At 39.0% G+C, this 19,499-nt stretch overlaps 1 protein-coding gene across 2 annotated transcripts in view; it reads left to right on the top strand.

The window, feature by feature from the left end:
• The window catches only part of sdk2.S (sidekick cell adhesion molecule 2 S homeolog), a 410,822-nt gene extending 393,115 nt beyond the window's left edge, over positions 1 to 17,707 (top strand). For both annotated transcript variants that reach the window (XM_018238320.2, XM_041578178.1), the window contains 7 exons: positions 278 to 439; positions 1,873 to 1,998; positions 2,109 to 2,273; positions 2,912 to 3,052; positions 3,147 to 3,285; positions 5,183 to 5,309; positions 16,452 to 17,707. In XM_018238320.2, the coding sequence (XP_018093809.1) occupies positions 278 to 439; positions 1,873 to 1,998; positions 2,109 to 2,273; positions 2,912 to 3,052; positions 3,147 to 3,285; positions 5,183 to 5,309; positions 16,452 to 16,802 (1,211 nt within the window). In that variant the 3' untranslated portion in view covers positions 16,803 to 17,707. The remainder of the gene's footprint in view (positions 1 to 277; positions 440 to 1,872; positions 1,999 to 2,108; positions 2,274 to 2,911; positions 3,053 to 3,146; positions 3,286 to 5,182; positions 5,310 to 16,451) is intronic.
• The last annotated feature ends 1,792 nt before the right edge of the window (positions 17,708 to 19,499 follow it).

The following is a 19,499-nucleotide window of genomic DNA, read 5'->3' as shown; positions in this document are numbered from 1 at the left end:
CGGGGTTTCAGGTAAGTAAATACATTCACTTGGGGTGCCTAACTTTTGGCACCCCCAAGTGTGAAACGACTTTCCTTCTCCCTTAAAGCAAAAGCTTGGATGATTAATAACCTTAAAATCCATTGGCACTAAGTTTGCAAATATTATTTAAAGAAGCCACATTTTGTGTGGATTTTAGTGATTTGCACTAGTAATATAACACAAACAGCCTGCTACTTTCCATTTCTGTCTGCTCCTTAACTTTCTGACATTCTGTTTCCTTCTTCTCCTGCATAAGGGATTAGTAAGATTGTGACAGTGGATGTGAAGGGTAACAGTCCCTTGTGGATGAAAGTGAAGGACTTGGCAGAAGGAGTTACTTATCGCTTTCGGATCCAGGCAAAGACTTTCACTTACGGGCCAGACATTGAAGCCAACGTGACTACTGGGCCTGGAGAAGGTTAGTAATAAAGCCTGCTGTTCAGTATGTGTAGCAAACCCTCTTAAATTTTCTCTGTACTGATTGATTTATCACCAGGGCATTTGCAGTGCTCCTCTGCACATTACTTAACTGATAGCATCTGTACATGCAATATAGTGCACACAGTAGGCTTTTGAGGGCAATTATACATTTACAACTACTCTGTGAATATTGTCATTACAGCATCATTTGCCATAAGAAATAATTTATATGTGTATTCAACCAAAAACTTTTAAAGGCAAAAATCAGTTTGAATTGTTTATAATCCATTTATAGATCTTGACATTAAGGCGTTATGGTATGTGCAAACAATTCTGGAAATCTAGTACAGGCATGGGATCCATTATCCAGAATGCTCGGGACCTGGGGGTTTCCATATAACAGATCTTTAGGTAATTTGGATCTTCATATCTTAAGTCTACTAAAAAATCATGTAAACATTAAATTACCCCAATAGGCTGAGTTTGACTCCAATAAGGATTGATTATATCTTATGTGGGATCAATTACAAGCTACTATTTTATTATTACAGAGCAAAAGGAAATCATTTTTAAAAATTTGGATTATTTCTATAAAATAGAGCCTATGCTCATTCCATAATTTGGAACTTTCTGGATAACGGGTTTCTGGATAACAGATCCCATACCTGTATGACTAAAAGCTGCCTTATAGCGTGCCTTGGCACACAAGAGCAAAAACACTACTTGATGTTGCTACTCAGATGGTATTGGTAACGAGTATAGACTAGTGATACATGAATTGACCAGAAACTCAATTGATTGGGTTTGGCCCAACCAATTGAACTCCATTTCATTGTACATTGGGTGTTCCTGACTCTCCTTGTTCCCTGTCCTATACCCAGCCCCTGGACCTTCTTGCTGCTTCTTGATGATGGCTCATTTAGTCAATCAGGCAGGTTAAAAGATTTCTTTCAGCTAACGATAATGTATTGCCTGTCTGATGAAGCACATCATTTTTGTACAATTGCTGTCACGGGCAGAACATCATCTTCATCTATTATTTAATCTGAATGGTTAGTGACAGTTTGGAAGATTGGGACATCCGATCGTTCTTCGGATACAATGATAAAATCTTCATGTCTATAGCCAGCTTAACACAGAGGCCTGCATCTATTTGAACACAGTGGGGTATTGTGAATGAGCTTATAGCAGTAACGTAACTTGGTGGGGGCGGGCCCTGGTGCGGGCCATGCAGACGGGCCCGCCCCCACCCTCGTCTGCGCAATTTTTCTCTGCGCCTGCAGCCGACTCCAGCCAGCTGCAGCACGCACGATCTTCCGGGGGGGCCCTGCGGGGGTGCGGGCCCTGGCCCATTTGCACCCCCTGCTCCCCCGGTAGTTACGCCCCTGGTTTACAGTAATTATTGTTTGACTGTATAAATGCTATTTTAAGGTGCCCCCGGACCCCCAGGAGAGCCATTTATATCCAGATACAGCTCAGTCATCACCATTCACTGGTCCAGTGGTGATCCAGGCAAGAGTCCCATCACCAGGTACATCATAGAGGCTCGGCCATCAGGTATGCTTCCAAAGACATACTTTATGTATACCTCCCTTTAATCTCCAAATGTTCCTTATTAAACCAGCCACCAAATAACAACAATATTTTTTTTTCTCTCTGCTTCCAAGATGAGGGACTGTGGGATATTCTTATCAAAGACATCCCCAAAGAAGCAACATCCTACACGTTCAGCATTGATATCTTAAAGCAAGGTGTGAGCTATGACTTCCGAGTGATTGCTGTTAATGATTACGGATATGGAACACCAAGTGCACCATCTCCGGCTGTATCAGGTATTGTTCAACAGAAGGTTAACAAAAAAGAAACAGAGATTGCAATTAGTACAAAGCATGGTATGCTATATAAAGTCCTTTGTACTTTAAAGTATAAAAAAGTAAGAGAGGCTATGCAAGTATGAGACATGCTATTTAACATTTTTCTGTAATCTGGTTCTTATTTTATGTTTACTTAAAAATGTATTTAAAATATAAATAAACCCAATAAGATTGTTTCATCCAACAAGGATTCATTATATCTTAGTTGCAAGGTACCATTTTTATATTACAGAAAAATTTGAATTATTTGTTTAAGATGGAGTCTATTGAAGAGATGGCCTTCCTGTAATTCAGAGTTTTCTGAATAGGCTTCTAGATAATGGGTCCTATTCCTGTATATTAAAACCCAGCCCTTCTGGCACATACTCACTGAAAGCAGAGACTGCAACAAAAGTATTTAGAGCATCCTTGGCCAATCTGAGAGGAGGTTCTGAGAGATATAGCTAAATAGTAGGGGGCAGGATAAAGAAGTTGATGGGAGCCATGTCGCATATCTACGGTGCTTAATAAGGCAACATATATAAACTATGTAGCTAAGTTTTCACAAAAAATGCCCCACCTCCCTTCTTATTGAATTTGCCTGTACAACATTGCAGCACAGAAGGCTAATCCATTCTATGAGGAGTGGTGGTTCCTGGTTGTTATTGCTCTCATTGGACTCATCTTCATTCTCCTCCTGGTTTTTGCCTTGATTATCCGTGGCCAGAGCAAAAAGTATGCCAAAAAGTCTGATTCAGGTGAGATTCAGAGCCATTAATTGTTATCCATAATAAGGCCTTTGTCTAAGATATACAATATATTATTAACTGCTTTGTGTCTCTTGTACTACAGCTTGCAACCCCAAAACCAACACGTTAGGCCATGCCGAGATGGTCAGTCTAGATGAAAGCAGATTCCCTGCTCTAGAATTAAATAACCGGCGCCTATCAGTGAAAAATTCTTTCTGCAGGAAAAATGGAATTTATACAAGGTGAGAGGAGAAAGTGCAAATGACTGGGGGTTGGCTGGACCACTTTGAGACAGTAGCTTTTCACAGATGAGTCAGATGATCTAATCCTGTGTTTATTGAAGTCTCTGCAACCTTAAATCAAACGCTAATTCATTTTGAAATGAGAATGTACAGTGTGCTATTCTGCTTCATCAATAATTATATACCAATAAGCCACATCTTGGATGTCATAGTAACCACTTTTACCTATCATTTTTTATACTGTTACTCTCATTTAGTCAATCAAGTTCCTTTTAAATTAACTGTTTTTCTGGCCAGTATAAAAGCAGCATTGAGAAAGCACACTTTTTTCTTATTGGCTATGAAATGATTTGTGTGTGCCCTGCTCCATATAAATCTAGACGTTGTAAAGCGTTATGAGCCATAAATATGGTTTGTAAAGCACAGAATTGTCTTTGTCTGGTTTCACAGAGCTGAGAGCTCCCACTTTACAGCTGAGTGGCTGGCACAGAGGGTCCCATTCCTTATTCTCCTCTCGTACAAGCAAACTGTAGCTCCATCCTCCTGCTGGCAGGATCACAAAGACAGCTCTGTTAGGGACACTACAAAAAAGAGCTCTTATGAGGAGCTGGGAAAGGGAGGGCAGCAAAGGCATAGTACTTTCTAGAGCCTTACAGCTTGACGTGGGAAAATATTCCATCTTAAAGGGAACGCTACAGCTTGAATACAAACTATTTTTTATTTTGAAATATTAATAAAACAATGTTCTGGAAATTTCAGAACTTTATATTTTTCAGCTCAATTTTAACAGTTATTTTGTTAATTTATGTTAAGCATTAGGATTCAGAGAGCTTGTATACAAAACCCTTTATGGGCCTTTAAGGGATGTCAGCGGATGGCGTTGAGGTGGTTGACTTTTTTTATATAAAGTGTTAAGAAAAACATTAGTCATTGGTAATTAGTCCATCGGCCTTTCACAACCATCATTCTCCATGAATTGTAAGGGCCTACAATGAGAGATAATACAGTGCACTCCCAGTCAGGGTAGTAGGATTTCCATGGATATCTGGAAAACCCTATTCCACTAGCTCTACAGATATATTTCAGACAGATATATTTCCCTGTCTTTGGGACAAATGAATGCCTTGGCTGGATTAAACAGTTAGGCAGATTTGTCTTAAACTATTTGGTTTGAATTTGATAGAAATGAGTCCCTATTCAACCTCATTTAATATATTTTTCATTTTCCCTGTGTAATGTGTCAAATGGAATTAAAATAGTACTTATTCGTATCATTGTTCTATGAATGTGATGTAATTCAGCTTACAGCTTTATCTTTGCCTAACCCATCACTTAGGTTGACTTGCCATACCTTTCCTTATTACCACATTTAACACGTGACCCCCACTTATTCATAGCCAGCAGAGGGACACAGGATGTGGATTATGACATAACCAAGGACACAATCAATAGGAAAAGGCCAAAATTGGTATGATAATTGGTATGACCACAGAGAGATATGTATTTGCCTAAGCCAGAGCTGTTCAACTTTTAATATGTAGTGGGGCGATTATACCACATGATCAAGAGCCAGATTATGATTAGTTGATGGTGTAACAGAGACGTCTGTGAGATAACTGGGGGACATAAAAAAAACCCTAGAGGGCCACATGTGGCCTGCAAGCCTCCACCCTGCTGTAAGCTAAACACATGGCAACATTTAATTTCCAGTGTAGCCCTGGCCTAATCAGTCTTACTAAATAATAAGCTGGTTGAATGCATTTGCTGTGTTATTTTGGATTACATTGTTAGTTTAGCCACACTGTGCTGCTCAAGTTCATTAGCCATCATTAACTAAACTAGAGGCTTCACAAAGTGATGGTAGTCCTGTTTTATCTTTACCTATATTTCCTTCCAGGTCTCCTCCACGACCTAGTCCCGGGAGTCTACATTATTCAGATGAGGATGTGACCAAATACAATGACCTTATACCCACAGAGAGTGGCAGTCTGACAGAGAAACCCTCAGAGGTATCTGATTCCCAGGTAAGAGAAAAGCTTTATCAAAGAGAAAGCTTTATCAAAGCTTCATAAAGCTCGGGCATACTGAGCGAAACGTGCATCAGGCACATTCTAAATTCTTTGCTCAAATGGGAAATTAATGGTCAGGTGGGCATTATACTGGTGGTGAGAGGCAGCGCCATATCTTATTTGAGTTGTCAGTTGATCGATGAACTTCCTAGTATGACTGTCCATTACTGCTAATACCATATAGCGGTGTATGATGTTATCAGGCAGAATCAACTTTTACGCATATAATAGCAGTACTTTGCTGAATGGGGAACCGGAGTGGTGGGAGGCAACGTTATATCTAACCTGAGTGGTTGGAGGATCGTAAGCTCTCCTAATTACATTGCCCTTTAATGCAGGAATATTATAGCGGTGTATATAGTGGTCGGTCATACCTAACTTCGACATTTGTAACAGCAGACCTAGGAGCTGTTATGTAGTGGTCCCCATTCATTTGTTCCATAAACGCTACTCCCTCCATGAGTTTTTAATCAATGGACACACTTTATTTTAATTAATTTATAATAAAAGTTAAGTTTTATCTCATTATAGAGAACTAATGACAACCTATGTGGAAAGGTGCAATAATAATGGGTCCTTCTTTTTTATTCTGTCTACTTTATTATTGCAGTAACATCCAGGCTACTGCATAATTCTGCATGCTTTCTGTGTTATACCAGACCAGATCTAGACAAACTAAAATGCTAGCCTATGGCATGAATAATTATTGATTTGTAAGTGATTCCTTGGAAAAGCTCACCTCATCTCTACATTCACACAACAGTTATTTCATTTTAATTTGCTTGTGTGGCTGCATCCACACGGAACCGCACCAAACATTTCTAATTAATTAGAAACTCTCTTGTCTGGCCCCTGACGTAGCATATTAAACAACTGCATTAATTTTCTCTCACTTCATAGAAGTTATATATATGGGAAATATTTGGAGAGCACCATGGATTTATATTTGACATGCCTTTCTTAGTTCTGGTCCCTTAACATACTCAAAACAGCTGCTTTCAATGAACTGCTTAGAAGAACATTGTTGTAATGTTTTAACCAATACCTCCGAGACATTGTATTTTTCTTGCATTGTGTATCTTTGTAGCCAGAGTTGCTTTCTCAGTTCCTGTGCTCTTTGGTTTCACTGTGCGGATCTCTAAACTCATTAAAGCACATGCGTTTCTGCTGACTGATGCCTTAATAAATGCCTTAATAAATGCAGATTCCCTCTTTATGTGTGCAGGCAACCACCTACCGACTTAATATATGAGACAAGGGGACATTTTGCAGATCTCTCTTACACAAAGCAGAAAGCCTGGTCCGATCTTAAGCACTTATAGGTAGAAAATACTGTATTGTCAGGGGTCCAAACAATGACAGAAGGGCCTTGGTAAGCATATAGTATAAATAAATTTAAATACAAAATCACATTTGGTAACTTATTTACAGCAGTATATTAACATGTGCGAAATAAAGTATAAAGTAATAGTTAATGTGGAGAGATGGATAAATATTTTGTACAATACTTACAAAACGTCACAAAAATCCCTTGGTATAGCCATTAGGATTAATGACAAGAAGTGAAAAAACCTGTACAGGTATGAAATCCCTTAACCAGAATCTCGTTATCCAGAGAGCTCCGAATTATGCGAAGGTCTTCCCCTTTAGAGTCTATTTTAATAAAACAATTTACATTTTTAAAAACCATTCCCTTTATATATATATATATACTGCATCAATATTTATATGTATAGTGTCACTTTTAAGGCAAAACATTTAAAAAAAATGGTGTGTATATTTACCCTTTAGTTTATGATACTTGCTCTCTGAGAGTGCCTTATACAGCCAAGGGGTCAAATATACATTTATTTTTACTGTCATAATCTCTTCTGAATAGTTGGAATGCAAGGGGAAATAAGTTTGCAGGGTGTGATAGTATAGTTTTTCCAGTGGCAGTCATGAATTCTCCCTGTGGTACTGTCTCACACTTGGCTGATATATAGTTTGCAAAATAACGATGCTGCCAGTACAAAAGCAGCCATTGTCACAGTGAAAACTAATCTTTTGAGGTCACAGGGAGTTTTCCTGTGTACAGGGCGTGACTCGACTAGAGGCTTTGATACACCAAAAACAATAAGGAAAAAACTGGCCTTGGAAATTGAATTGTTTGATAAAGAAAAGCATGGGAGCCTCTTCAGGTCTGAACCATGTTCAGCAGTCACTTGTATATTTACACTGAACTGTCATTATGATGGGTACTCTTTACTAAAAATCCCTCTACTTTCACAACTCAATATTTACATGTATAGAGGTGGAGCGACCCTGTGTATACTGTAGGATAATTATCAAGGGGGGAATAAGAGCATACTCTATTTTCACTCCTATATAAATATCCCCCTGAAAATCCTATACAAGTGAACAGACAGCTGGGACAGTCCCCTCTAGTAAACTTTCACTATTATTTTAATAAAGATGCTTCTAAATGTTAGCTACTCAACTGGTTTATAGGAAAGTAGTTGCACTTCCAGAAAACATACCAAAGCAAAATGCTGTCTCCCAATAGATGGAACACTTGTCAACATTCATATAGGCTGTTCCCTGTTCTATATTCTGTCGTTAACATATAATGATTGTTACTAACATTTGTGCCTACATATTGCACAAGTTGTACAATAGAAGGGTGTATAAAAATCAGACAAAACATTGCATAAATACATACGCAATAACCAATATAATAGGTTAAGAGGACCCTGCTCAAATAAACATGCACCTACCATAATCATGTTTATTGATTTTAGTAGATCACTAGGGCACGTACAATTCACTAGAAACATTTCTATCTGTCTTACACAGGGGATTTCCAGTCAAATAGTGAGTGATTCTAAATGGTATATAGCCCACCCATAGATCCTGGCTGACAAACACCAGGAAACCGATGAATCCAGTGAAACAAGACCACGCAGCCCATACCCCCGCCATGGGATCTGCTTCCTCTATAGTAACGCCACTCCCAGGAATCTCTAAATGTGCCAGGGCCCTACAAGGTATTACATACAAAATAAGTCAACAGCCAGTGTGGTGCTGAGTATAACAGTGGAGGGTCACATTGTGATACTAAAAAAGAAAGGAGGGCGCTAGTGCAAGCAGATTAGTCTGGCTCCCAGTGTACCCTCCCTGTGATAATGGTATCCATGAGATTGAATAGTGAAGATCAACACCATCACTACCTGCCATGTGTCCCAGAATCAACTCTTGCAACTGAAAAATATACAGAAAAGTTTGAAGACACTTGCTTAGCAGAGCATTTCTTATATTTCTGCATTTAATATCAAGGACGTTGGTGTGATACTGACAGTGGATGCTGCCACCTATTCAATCTAATGGATTTGTGAGATGCTTCTTCCATAGAGTAATTATTTCATTTTGAGTTTTGCCTCTTCTATTTCAATCTTTGAGATTAGAAAGAATAGAAAACTGATACTGTCTGTGTGCCATTTAGGAACACACACATCAGAACATCTTAGAAACCATGTAAAGATTTGGCTGCAAACTAAGTACAATACAGAAAAAGGTCCTTCAAAAATTAGGGTTCCACTCCAATGATAGTTTCCATTTTCTCGCTATAGATTGCATGGATGGAATGATTCTTCCAGCCTCTCAGCCTAACTGCACCAACAATAGAGCTGGGCTTCATCCTGAATTTTAGTTCTACCTTAAATTTGGAACATTTCAAAAAATTTATTTTATTGTTTTATTGTTTATTTTTATTTAAATGCTAGTATATAAATATTATTCATTGCTTAATATGTCATTATATTATTTGAATAAAAGATTATTATAAGGCTCAGTTGTGTCCACAAGTCCAGTGAGCAAAATGCAATTCACATATTTTTTTCCGCAAAATTCTAGTTTCCAGTTTTGAAGCTATAGTTTGCTAGTGACCCTTTAAACACTTTTCTTATATTTTGTACTGGTGTCACTTATATCCCAGGGTATAAATCACGTTCTAAGTGTTCCTTTCATGATATGAACATAGTAGTAACTTAGAACGAAAAAAAGAACACACCATCAAGTTCAGCCTTTTAGGTGTATATTAAACCTGCCTAATTGCTAGTTGATGCAAAAGAAGGCAAAGGGAAAATAAGGAGCATTCCAGGGAATGTTGGTATTTGAGAAATGAAGACATTTCTCTTTGCTAAGCAAAGACTAATGTAACATTGTATGCATTACTTGCATACATCCTACTGCTACCATGCAATGCACTCACTTACCGAATATTACAAACACGTATTAGTATTTACTAATAGATTTAATGCTATTTTTAACCCAGAGTTATTCCTGTTATACTCTTTGTCAATGTGGCCTTCATGGGCAGCCACAAATATATTGGAATGATACATTTTTTGGGTCCCTCAAAAAAAAAACTTTTGTCATATTAAATACACGGTGGGGCGAAATGTGATTAACTGCCTTTAGTTAAACTATTATAGACCATTTATTAATTCCTGGAGGAACAACTAGTCTAGTTGTGTTACTGTATATGAAAGAGCTTTCTCCCAGGCAAATTAATGACTTCCTTTTGTTCTTGCACTGTAGTACAGAGGAGACTTAAAGCACCACTAGCGTGAACAGAGGCACTGAAGAGATGATTTGATTACTTTGTATAATTATGCAAGGGCACCATATAATAAACTGTCAGATGCTTTATTCACCAGTATATCCTTCCAGCGAACACACGGTCACTCATTCGAATTAGGCGGAAGAAAGTTTTGTTGTAAGATGAAGATAGGGTCCCTAAAGGTGGCCATAGACACACAGATCCTATCATACGAATGGATGATTCGTAGGATTTTCGGATCGTGTGTGGCATTTGCCGACATCTTTCTTCCGGCGGAGATCGGTCGTTTAGTCGATCGGTCAGGTTTGATTTTGACCCGACCGATACCGCCGGAGCCCATGGCACATCGTAATCGGATTACCCCCGATATAGCCATGCTCGTTAATGGTATATCGGGGAAAGATCCGCTTGTTTGGCGAGGTTGCCAAACGAGCGGATCTTTGCATCTATGGCCACCTTTACACTGAGAGCTGTGAAGTTGTGCAACTCTTTTACCAAGACTGTTGCATTCACAGGCACATTAGGCACATTTGCCCTTCTGGTAGAAAGAAATGCATTTATTCTCTTTCTGAGGCAAATTGGAGAGGCTGAACCAAGTAGCAGTTAGGTACTACATAATAAGTTCAATCTTTTAACTCTGTTTTAACCTGCCTAACTGCTAGTTGATCTAGAGGATCAATATATCACCGAACAGTAAAAGTGTTTTGTATGCATTTAATGTAATATATTCTATTAGCCTGTGGTAGAATGACTTAGTGGCCCTGTTTCTGTTTCTTCTCCATTTTTCCTTATAAAATAACAACTTTTCATTTGTATTTTTCTTGCCTTTAGCAGAAGTAAATGCAGCCCAGTGTGATCTTCTTGTTGCCTGCAAACTTAAAATAACCACCACTTGCATAGAAAAACATTAACTCTCCAGATACCCAGCTTTCAGAATTAGCTGTGCCCACTATAAACTACATTACTATGGAAACCTCACGTTCCCTCAGCTTGAAAGGATCAGACCGCACCTTTGCCAACTCAAACATTCTCTCTGCTAGAATCCTTGGTGCACAGCGTAGTCTGGCTGCTGGTTTCTCTGTGCAAGTACCTGCTTGTAGTGTTTACAGCTTCCTTAAGTACAGCAACCTCTTCTATTATTAGTGAGACCTGTGTGGTTTTTGTTATGATTTGTGTAATTGTACACAAATATAAAGGAATACGTCATAGTTTATTCAGGCTGTTCCTAGTTTGCACCGGGCTGACGAAGGTAACAACCTGGAAAAATGTTCAAATCCACAAAGGAAGCTTGGTGCCACAAACTAGTAACATATATGTCCTTAACTAAACTAGCAGTTATGGAATATAGAAAATCAGATGGCACACACTCTGGCAACTGTGCTAAATATTTGCAATTTATTGAGATCTCCACACAACGTTTCCTTACAGCAGTTTTATAAGTAAAGTTATACATAAATACATACATCAGGACTAGAGTTGAAAGCTTAAAAGTTGAAGGATCACAGGATTTATATAGTAAAAAAAGATGTAGTGTAGAGTTCTGAATTAGGTCGGGTACCCGCATGCGGAATACCCACAAAATGGTCGGGTTTCGGGCAAAAAGTCCCTAATTCCCTGGCCATATGGGCAGTCCATGGGTAACCCGGCTGGCTACCAAACAAAGGTGCGGGCTTGATCCTTCCCATCCTCCCTTGTGGTTCTGGCAGTTTTTTTCTTTTTTGTGAAGATTGGGCACCAGAGAGACATCACTTCCGGTTTTGAGTTTCCCCTGGGCCAGAAGGTTAGTTGGCCTATTGCAAGCTGGGTCGGTTAGTGGATCAGCAGGGGAAAATTGTGGTTTGCGGGTCTGGGTTGCAGGTAACGGGTAGCAGGTATGGGTCGGGTACGGGTATCAGAAAATAGACCCACGCAGGACTAGTGTAGTGTTTGTATATATGCTGTATAACAGTTATTATAAAATGTAATATATATTTTGTTACCAAACCAAAAGCTGTATATGGAAACCCTTGCGTGGTCTAACTGACCAACAGTGCAGAGCCCTCGTGGCACACTGGTGCAAATCTGGCACAGAATTTGTGTCCGGAGGGGGGTGGGAGGCCCGGGTGCAGAACCCGGGCCCTAATAGTTCTGTTATTGTACCCTCCCACCTACCCCAATGGTATATGTAATTCACTGTGTCATTGCAAAAAATATAATATAATATTTAAGCTTCTAGTCATATGGTATACTATTAATATTAAATATTAGGTAGAGAGTAAAGAATGACCCAAAAAGTTGCACCACCCCATTCATTACATCATGAATCCCATGAACCAGGGAAGTAAAACTTAACCTTTATTGGTATGTACTAAAAATAGACCAAGGGTGAAAAATCAAAAAGTGATTTAAAATTACAAAAAGGGGGAACTCATATTTTGCTGGGTTAGGTAGTTTGCCCCAAATGCTTGATAATTGATCGTATACCAGCTTAGTAGGATCATATCAGAAGCATAACCATGGGGTTTATCTAGATACAGTTCCTAGAGTTGTAGCAAAATGGCAATAGTGCTGGCACTCAATTCCCCAAAGGGTTAAACTGCTCGTGAGTGCCAAACGATAAAAAATATATATACACAAAGTAGGTCGATTGAGGATAAGCCGTAGGTATCCCTTGTATTAACCCACAGTTATTGCCGAAAATACCCTAATGTGACAGGTAATCATGAAAGCCTGTCAGTAGCGATTCTGTTCACGGCATAGCATACTCTCGTTATTAGCTACTATGTTGCCAATCGCCCATCCCACCCTTGACACACCCCCAGTGGGACTGTGTGGTCGGCGGTGAAGTATATTCAAAATTACAGCAAATGAGCTCCCTGCCTATTGCGAGTTTAAAATTAGAAAGATGCGCCTGACGCGCGTTTCGCTCAGCGAGCTTTGTCAAAGGCAATCTGTGGCGCATAGAACAGTGCGTCTATATATAGATGAGGAATAGCCGTTATTATTTGAATGCACCAATGTGCAGGCGTTTGGGGCTCCTGAACCAATGCGCAAACGTCTAACATCATGTGGGGAGGAACAAATACGTGTCAACCCACTTAGCCAATGCGCACACATCTGACAGTATACGGGGAGGAGCGAAAGCGTCTCATCCAGTGTCCCATTGCTTGCAGCTACTGTATTGGTGCCAATACTGAATATGTAGCTGTGACAATGATACTGCTTAGGGAAATTAAATTGGTGACATTGTAACTTATTAGACATGCTCCTTAGGCTGAGCTGAAAAAGTATCAGATGATATAAATATAGTAACAGAGTATATGCCTCATTCGTTAACATTCAAGTCAGGCTGCTGTAGATTATACTACTGCCAAAATCACATGGTCCATTCAGGCTACATTCTAGCGATTATGTATGGATTATGGATATTTCAAATGAAGATATTCATAGTGATACTTTCATTCAGGCCATCAGGACCCATAGCATTCATATTGAAAATCCATTCACTTTCTTTAGCCAAAAGAGACGAATCCAGGTCCCCTCCTCTGATACCCAGAGACATTTTGGATAAACCAGTGACCAAGAGACCTGTACTGGTGTGATTGTGGTATTCCAGAAAGTGTCTACTAACTGGAGGCAATTTCCTCTCCGATCTGATCCATTCAGGTGCATTATCGATACTTGACACATGTTCTAATATCCTTTTCTTTAGGGCCCGATTCGTTTTGCCGATATATATTTTCCCACAGGGACAGGTCAGCATGTAGACTACACAATCAGTATTACATGTAAAGCCATAAGTGATATCATGTCGTTTACCAAATCTATCAACAACCATGGGTTTGTTATGCATATATCGGCAAGCTCTACATTGACCACATGGAAATGTGCCAGCCCTTGTAGTTCTTTTATTTTGTCTACAAAAATGGCTCTTGACCAATCGATCCCGTAGGTTAGGTGCTCTACGGCAACAAGTCAATGGTCGGGGTCCAAGTATACTTGATAGGGCTGGATCTGTCAATAAAATATGCCAATGCTTCTTAAGTATGGAATTAATATGTGGCCATTGTTTGCAGTAAGTGCTTATAAAGCGTACTGACTGTGTGTCTTGATTTGTCAGCACCTTAGATTTGTTGAATAGACTATCCCTTGGGGTCCTGAGGGCCCTAGAATAGGCTTTCCGAATCAACGTTTGGGAGTAACCCCTTGAAGTGAGACGTGTAGTCAGTTCATTGGACCGTTTTTTGAAAGTGGTCACATCCGAACAGTTACGTCTCAGACGGATAAATTCACCAATGGGAATACCCCTTTTGGTAGAAACTGAATGATGACTTTGAAAGTGTAAAATGGAATTGGTGGCCGTGGTTTTCCGAAATAAATCGGTAGAGATGGTACCATCATCATTAAGAGTGAGGGTAATGTCCAAGAAATCTATACTGCGACTGCTGATATGCGTTAGTTAGTTAGTGTTATTGTCATTCAGTGCTCGCAGGAATTCATTAAGCAATTCATGGTCACCCGTCCATAAAAACACTAAATCATCAATGTAGCGATACCAAGATGAAATAAATGGTGTGAAGCGGGACATCGTATCGCCAAAGACCCAGAAGGCCTCCCACCAACCCATAAAAAGGTTCGCATAGGTGGGTGCAAATGCAGCCCCCATCGCAACCCCTCTTACTTGCAGATAGAATCTCTCATGAAAAACAAAAAAGTTGTGACTGAGGCAGAATTCTATCAAATCAGACATAAAGTCAATATATTGGCTGTCCCAGTCACTTTCAGTTTCCATGAAAAATCTTGCTGCACGAAGACCGTTTTTGTGTGAGATGGAAGAATATAGTGACTCTACATCACAGCTAACCAAGAGAGTGCCTGGCTCTGCCTTGACATATTGAAGTTTATGCAGTAAATCCCCCGTATCTTGAATATAGGAGGGGAGATTCAAAACAAATCTCCTCATTTTGGAATCTATGTATTGGCTAGCCTTCTCACACATATTCCCATTGCCCGATACAATTGGGCGGCCTGGTGGTTTTGAGATATTTTTATGCACTTTCGGTAGCATGTAGAATGTGGGGGTGGTGGAGGATGCATTGAGCAAAGCTTTATGTTCACTTTTGCTAATTAGACCTGTCTGATAGCTATCAGTGATAAGAGTATTGTACAGTGCTCTGAATGTGATGGTCGGGTCACGATGTAGTTTGTGATAACATTGAGTGTCATTTAGCTGTTTCAATGCCTCTGTCAGATACATAACTCTTGGCCAGATGACCACATTCCCCCCCTTATCAGAAGGTTTAATTATAACATCATCCCACTCCCTGATTTGTTTTATAGCTGAACGTTCAGCTTGTGTCAAATTGTCCTGGCAAGACTTGGGCAAATTACTATTAATATTATAGGGACTGTCATTTGAAAGGCAAAAGGGCGGGTTAGTCCATGTCTCATACATGAGGAGCATGGATATGAATTTTTTAGATGTTGGATGGTATGAACAGAACCACAATTACTTCTCATGCCCCAGTTGTAGTGCCATATCAGCTAAAGTGTTCAATGGTCCCTGCCCGGCTGTTTTGTCCCTGTGTTGTTAATTTGACTGAGCAGTAATCCAAGGTTGTTGACTTGTTATCATGAGAAGGTTGCTCTTGGACCTTTATGCCTAGGATTGCTTTACAATCACTTATACTACACCACACCTTGTTTTGGGTAAATCTCCTAGTGTGCTTGGAAAAAGGTAGGATTGCAGTCAGTTCAACACCATTCAGGATCTGATTAGTGTACATAGGCGGTTCTTAGAAAGGATAATGGCATCTGTGTTTACACCACCAGATTATTCTTAAAGGGATACTGTCATGGGAAAGTATTTTATTTGTATTATATATTTAATATTGTATATTTAATATTTTTTTTCAAAACGCATCAGTTAATAGTGCTGCTCCAGCTGACTTGCACTGAAATCTGTTTTTCAAAAGAGCAAACAGAATTTTTTATATTTTATTTTGAAATTTGACATGGGGCTAGACATATTGTCAGTTTACCAGGTTCCCCCAGTCGTGTGCTTTCATAAACTTCAGTCACTCTTTACTGCTGCACTGTAAGTTGGAGTGATATCACCCCCTCCCTTTGTCCCCAGCAGCCTAACAATAGAACATTGTGAAGGTAACCAGATAATAGCTCCCTGGTACATATAGAACAGCACTCAATAGTAAAAATCTATGTCCCACCGTGACTCCTTCAGAAACATTGAGTAGGAGAAACAATAGCCTGCCTGAAAGCAGTTCCATCCTGAAGTGCTGGCTCTTTCTGAAAGCACATGACCAGGCAAAATTACACTTGTTGGGTTAGAAATGAAATTTTACAAGGTAGAGTGAATGCATAATAATAATTTAAAAGGCTAATTGCTCTGGTCTGTTCCCTAACATTTCAGTTAATAGTGGTGGCATGGCAAGACATGGTAGATCATATGGCTAAAGTGATTTCTGTAATGATATATATTTTTGTCTTTCTTCTTTAAGGGGAGTGACAGTGAATATGAAGTGGAGCAAAATCAGCAGAAAACCCATTCATTTGTTAACCATTACATCAGTGACCCCACCTACTACAATTCATGGAGACGTCAGCAGAAAGGCATATCACGCTCCCATGCTTACAACTACAGTGAGAATGACCCTGAGGACAGCGATCAATGTATCATCCCCAACAGCAACAGTAGCCAACAGGGAAGCCTTTATAGGCCAAAATCAAGCCGGACTCCCACACCACAGCAATCTCACAGTCTCCCTTCCCAAAATCCCATTTACCGTCCCCCAAGCAGCCTCGCTCCAGCAGCACGTCCTCCTATTGCTGGATTTTCATCCTTTGTTTGATGCAAAAAAATGTCATCACTTTATCGCAGTTTCTTTGCAATCGAAAAGAAACATAACTATATATAAAGATAGTATGTGTGTATACTGTATGTAGTACATGCATATATACATATTATATATATATATACATGAAGAAAGGGGAGCCAAGAGGATAATTTGGGAGACAATCAGTTGTGGTTTGGTCTCTTTTTGCTGCTTCAGTTATGTGTATTATTCCAAAGGTATTAGGTGCAAAACTGAACAAATGTGATGAGCGCACTCATATAAAAATATCCATATTATGGAGAAATTCTCTTTACCGAGAAAAAAACTGCCAAAGTTGAATATTCTACAGTTAAAATACAGTGTTTCTGTTATGTGCATTATATTGGAAGGATGTCTTATTATGATACCAAGTAGATGGACCATTGGCGCATAACCTCATTTTGATAGTGGTATGGGTGCCAACTCCAAACTTCCAATGTGGATCTGGTTACAGAGGTATATATATTCACAAAATCACTCCACCTACAAATTTACAATGAGGAGGTATTACTTAATTGAAAAAGAATGTGTTGAACAAGTTCAAGGAGGCCCCATACATTGAATATAATAAAGGGGAGCTCAGTCCCGCACTTTAAAGCGGCAACACCAAGAACAATTTTTACTATAGTGTTAAAGTATAATAGGAAGCAGAATAAATTATACCCCATATTTAATTCAGTGACCATTGTCGTGATTCACTCGATGTAGAGGAAATATTTTTGACTCTACAGCAGAATAACATATATTTTTGGACCTCAGTTACAAGATAAAGTAAGACCTGACTCTTTTTATTGTGTTGCTCTTTTTATACAAATTTTATTTGCTATGTTTTGCATAACAGTTATTGAGAATTTGATGTGTGTATAAAATTTATCAAGGCAGCTGTTGTTTCTTGGTTTATTGCACCTAATGAATCCATAATAGCCGTGGCTGCTGGAGTACCTGTGGCCAAGCAGGTGAGTGGTTATATATCAGACCGGCATAAATAAAGGATAAATATCTATTCAAGTATTTGATCTGTAGGAAAAGCACACATTGCCACACACTGTTTGAATTTTTTTTTAATATTTGCAAAATATATGTCCCATGACCCCATATGACCCACCTTACTAGTTTCGTAGCCTCTGGGTAATCATAGGTGTTTTGTACCAGTACCAGAGGGTACAAAACGAGTAAGGTGGGTCATATGGGGTCAGTATGTACTAATTTTAACATGTCATTATGTTAAATTGAATAAACTTTTGAATTTTATTAAATTCTGGCCTATGGGACATATATTTTACTTAACGATTATTTAATGGTGCCTTGGGAACTGGGGCACATCCCTGTCACCCTGCTACCTTTTTGGGACTGAGAGCATAGACTCCCCAATCTCTTTAAGAATACCATTTTTTAATATTAACAAATAAATGTAAAGTACCTGTGCCTTGATAGAACCTAAGGTGATTGAAATATATTAGACACTTGTTCAGCAGATATGAGAAAATATGTGTTGGGGGTTGCTGATTTATCCCTTTAATAAGTCATAAAAAACATGTGAAAGCTTGTGTACATATGACATAGAGTTGAAAACGTATACGTAGACTCTTGCTTTCTGGACACTTGCCAAACTGTAGGTGGATCATCAAAGCTCTTAAAGCAGGGAAAGCAACAAAATATTGTATCTTCAATGCATCTGATCTTAATCGTTGCTTATCTTTAAAAAGATTATACCAACCAAGTTATCAAAGGGACGTTGTTCAAGAAACTCATTTTTAATTGGAACTGTAATCAGGTCATAGTAGTATTGTAAAGTCAACTGGATGCACATTGTACAAAACGAGATGGACTGCAGTCATACCCATAATACCATACCTTATATACTATAAAACATTTTTATATATATATATATTATATATATATAACTAGAGGATCAATTCCAACATATGCCCAGGTGCACGGTAAAATGTCATACATTATCCAAGGAGACCAGCAACACCGGGACTCTCTATGTCCACCAATGTCACTAGTGTGAACGAGACTTGTAGATAGCTTTGAATAGAAATCACTTGCTGCAGTGTCAGGTTGGCACTTAGACAATTAATAATGAAATCTCTAAGATGGAAGTTCAAACTTTTTGGTATAGGAGTAAGTTTGACCCTGCAGAAAACATTCTAACCATGTTGAGTTAGTTTATAGTTCTGTGTAAATGCAAAAGGTTCTCTTACAGAAGTGTAGAATGTTCTGGTATTTTCTAGTCTAGAATATAAACACATTACAATGTACTTGAAGCAATGTGGTTAGGATAAGACACGTACTAAATGCCTGAGGGACCGGTGACCTAATAAAGGGCTTGTCTTAATCCTAAAGGTGATCCAAGTCGTTGAGCAGGGGGAGGATGTGACATCACACATACACACACCCTACCCATTCTAAACTCAGCAACTTGCATGCATGGAGTGAAGGACGGGGTTTGCCTTGGGCATGTATTTTGCTTGGTATGGCACTGATTGCACTGTCATTATCTTCTTGATTGCATTAGCTTGGAAAAAGTGTGTCCTGACCAAAGCACTGGCCTCATGGACCAATAATCTTTTTATGTAATCTACAATTACAACATCAAATTTTGCATCTTTATGATCATTCACTTGTAAATAAAAACTGTTGATAAATGTATGCACTTGCACAAACTGA

Source organism: Xenopus laevis, chromosome 9_10S (assembly GCF_017654675.1).
Source record: "Xenopus laevis strain J_2021 chromosome 9_10S, Xenopus_laevis_v10.1, whole genome shotgun sequence".
Classification (NCBI taxonomy): Eukaryota; Metazoa; Chordata; class Amphibia; order Anura; family Pipidae; genus Xenopus; species Xenopus laevis.
Note: the sequence above shows the minus strand (reverse complement) of the source record. Positions and strands in the feature narration are given on the sequence as shown.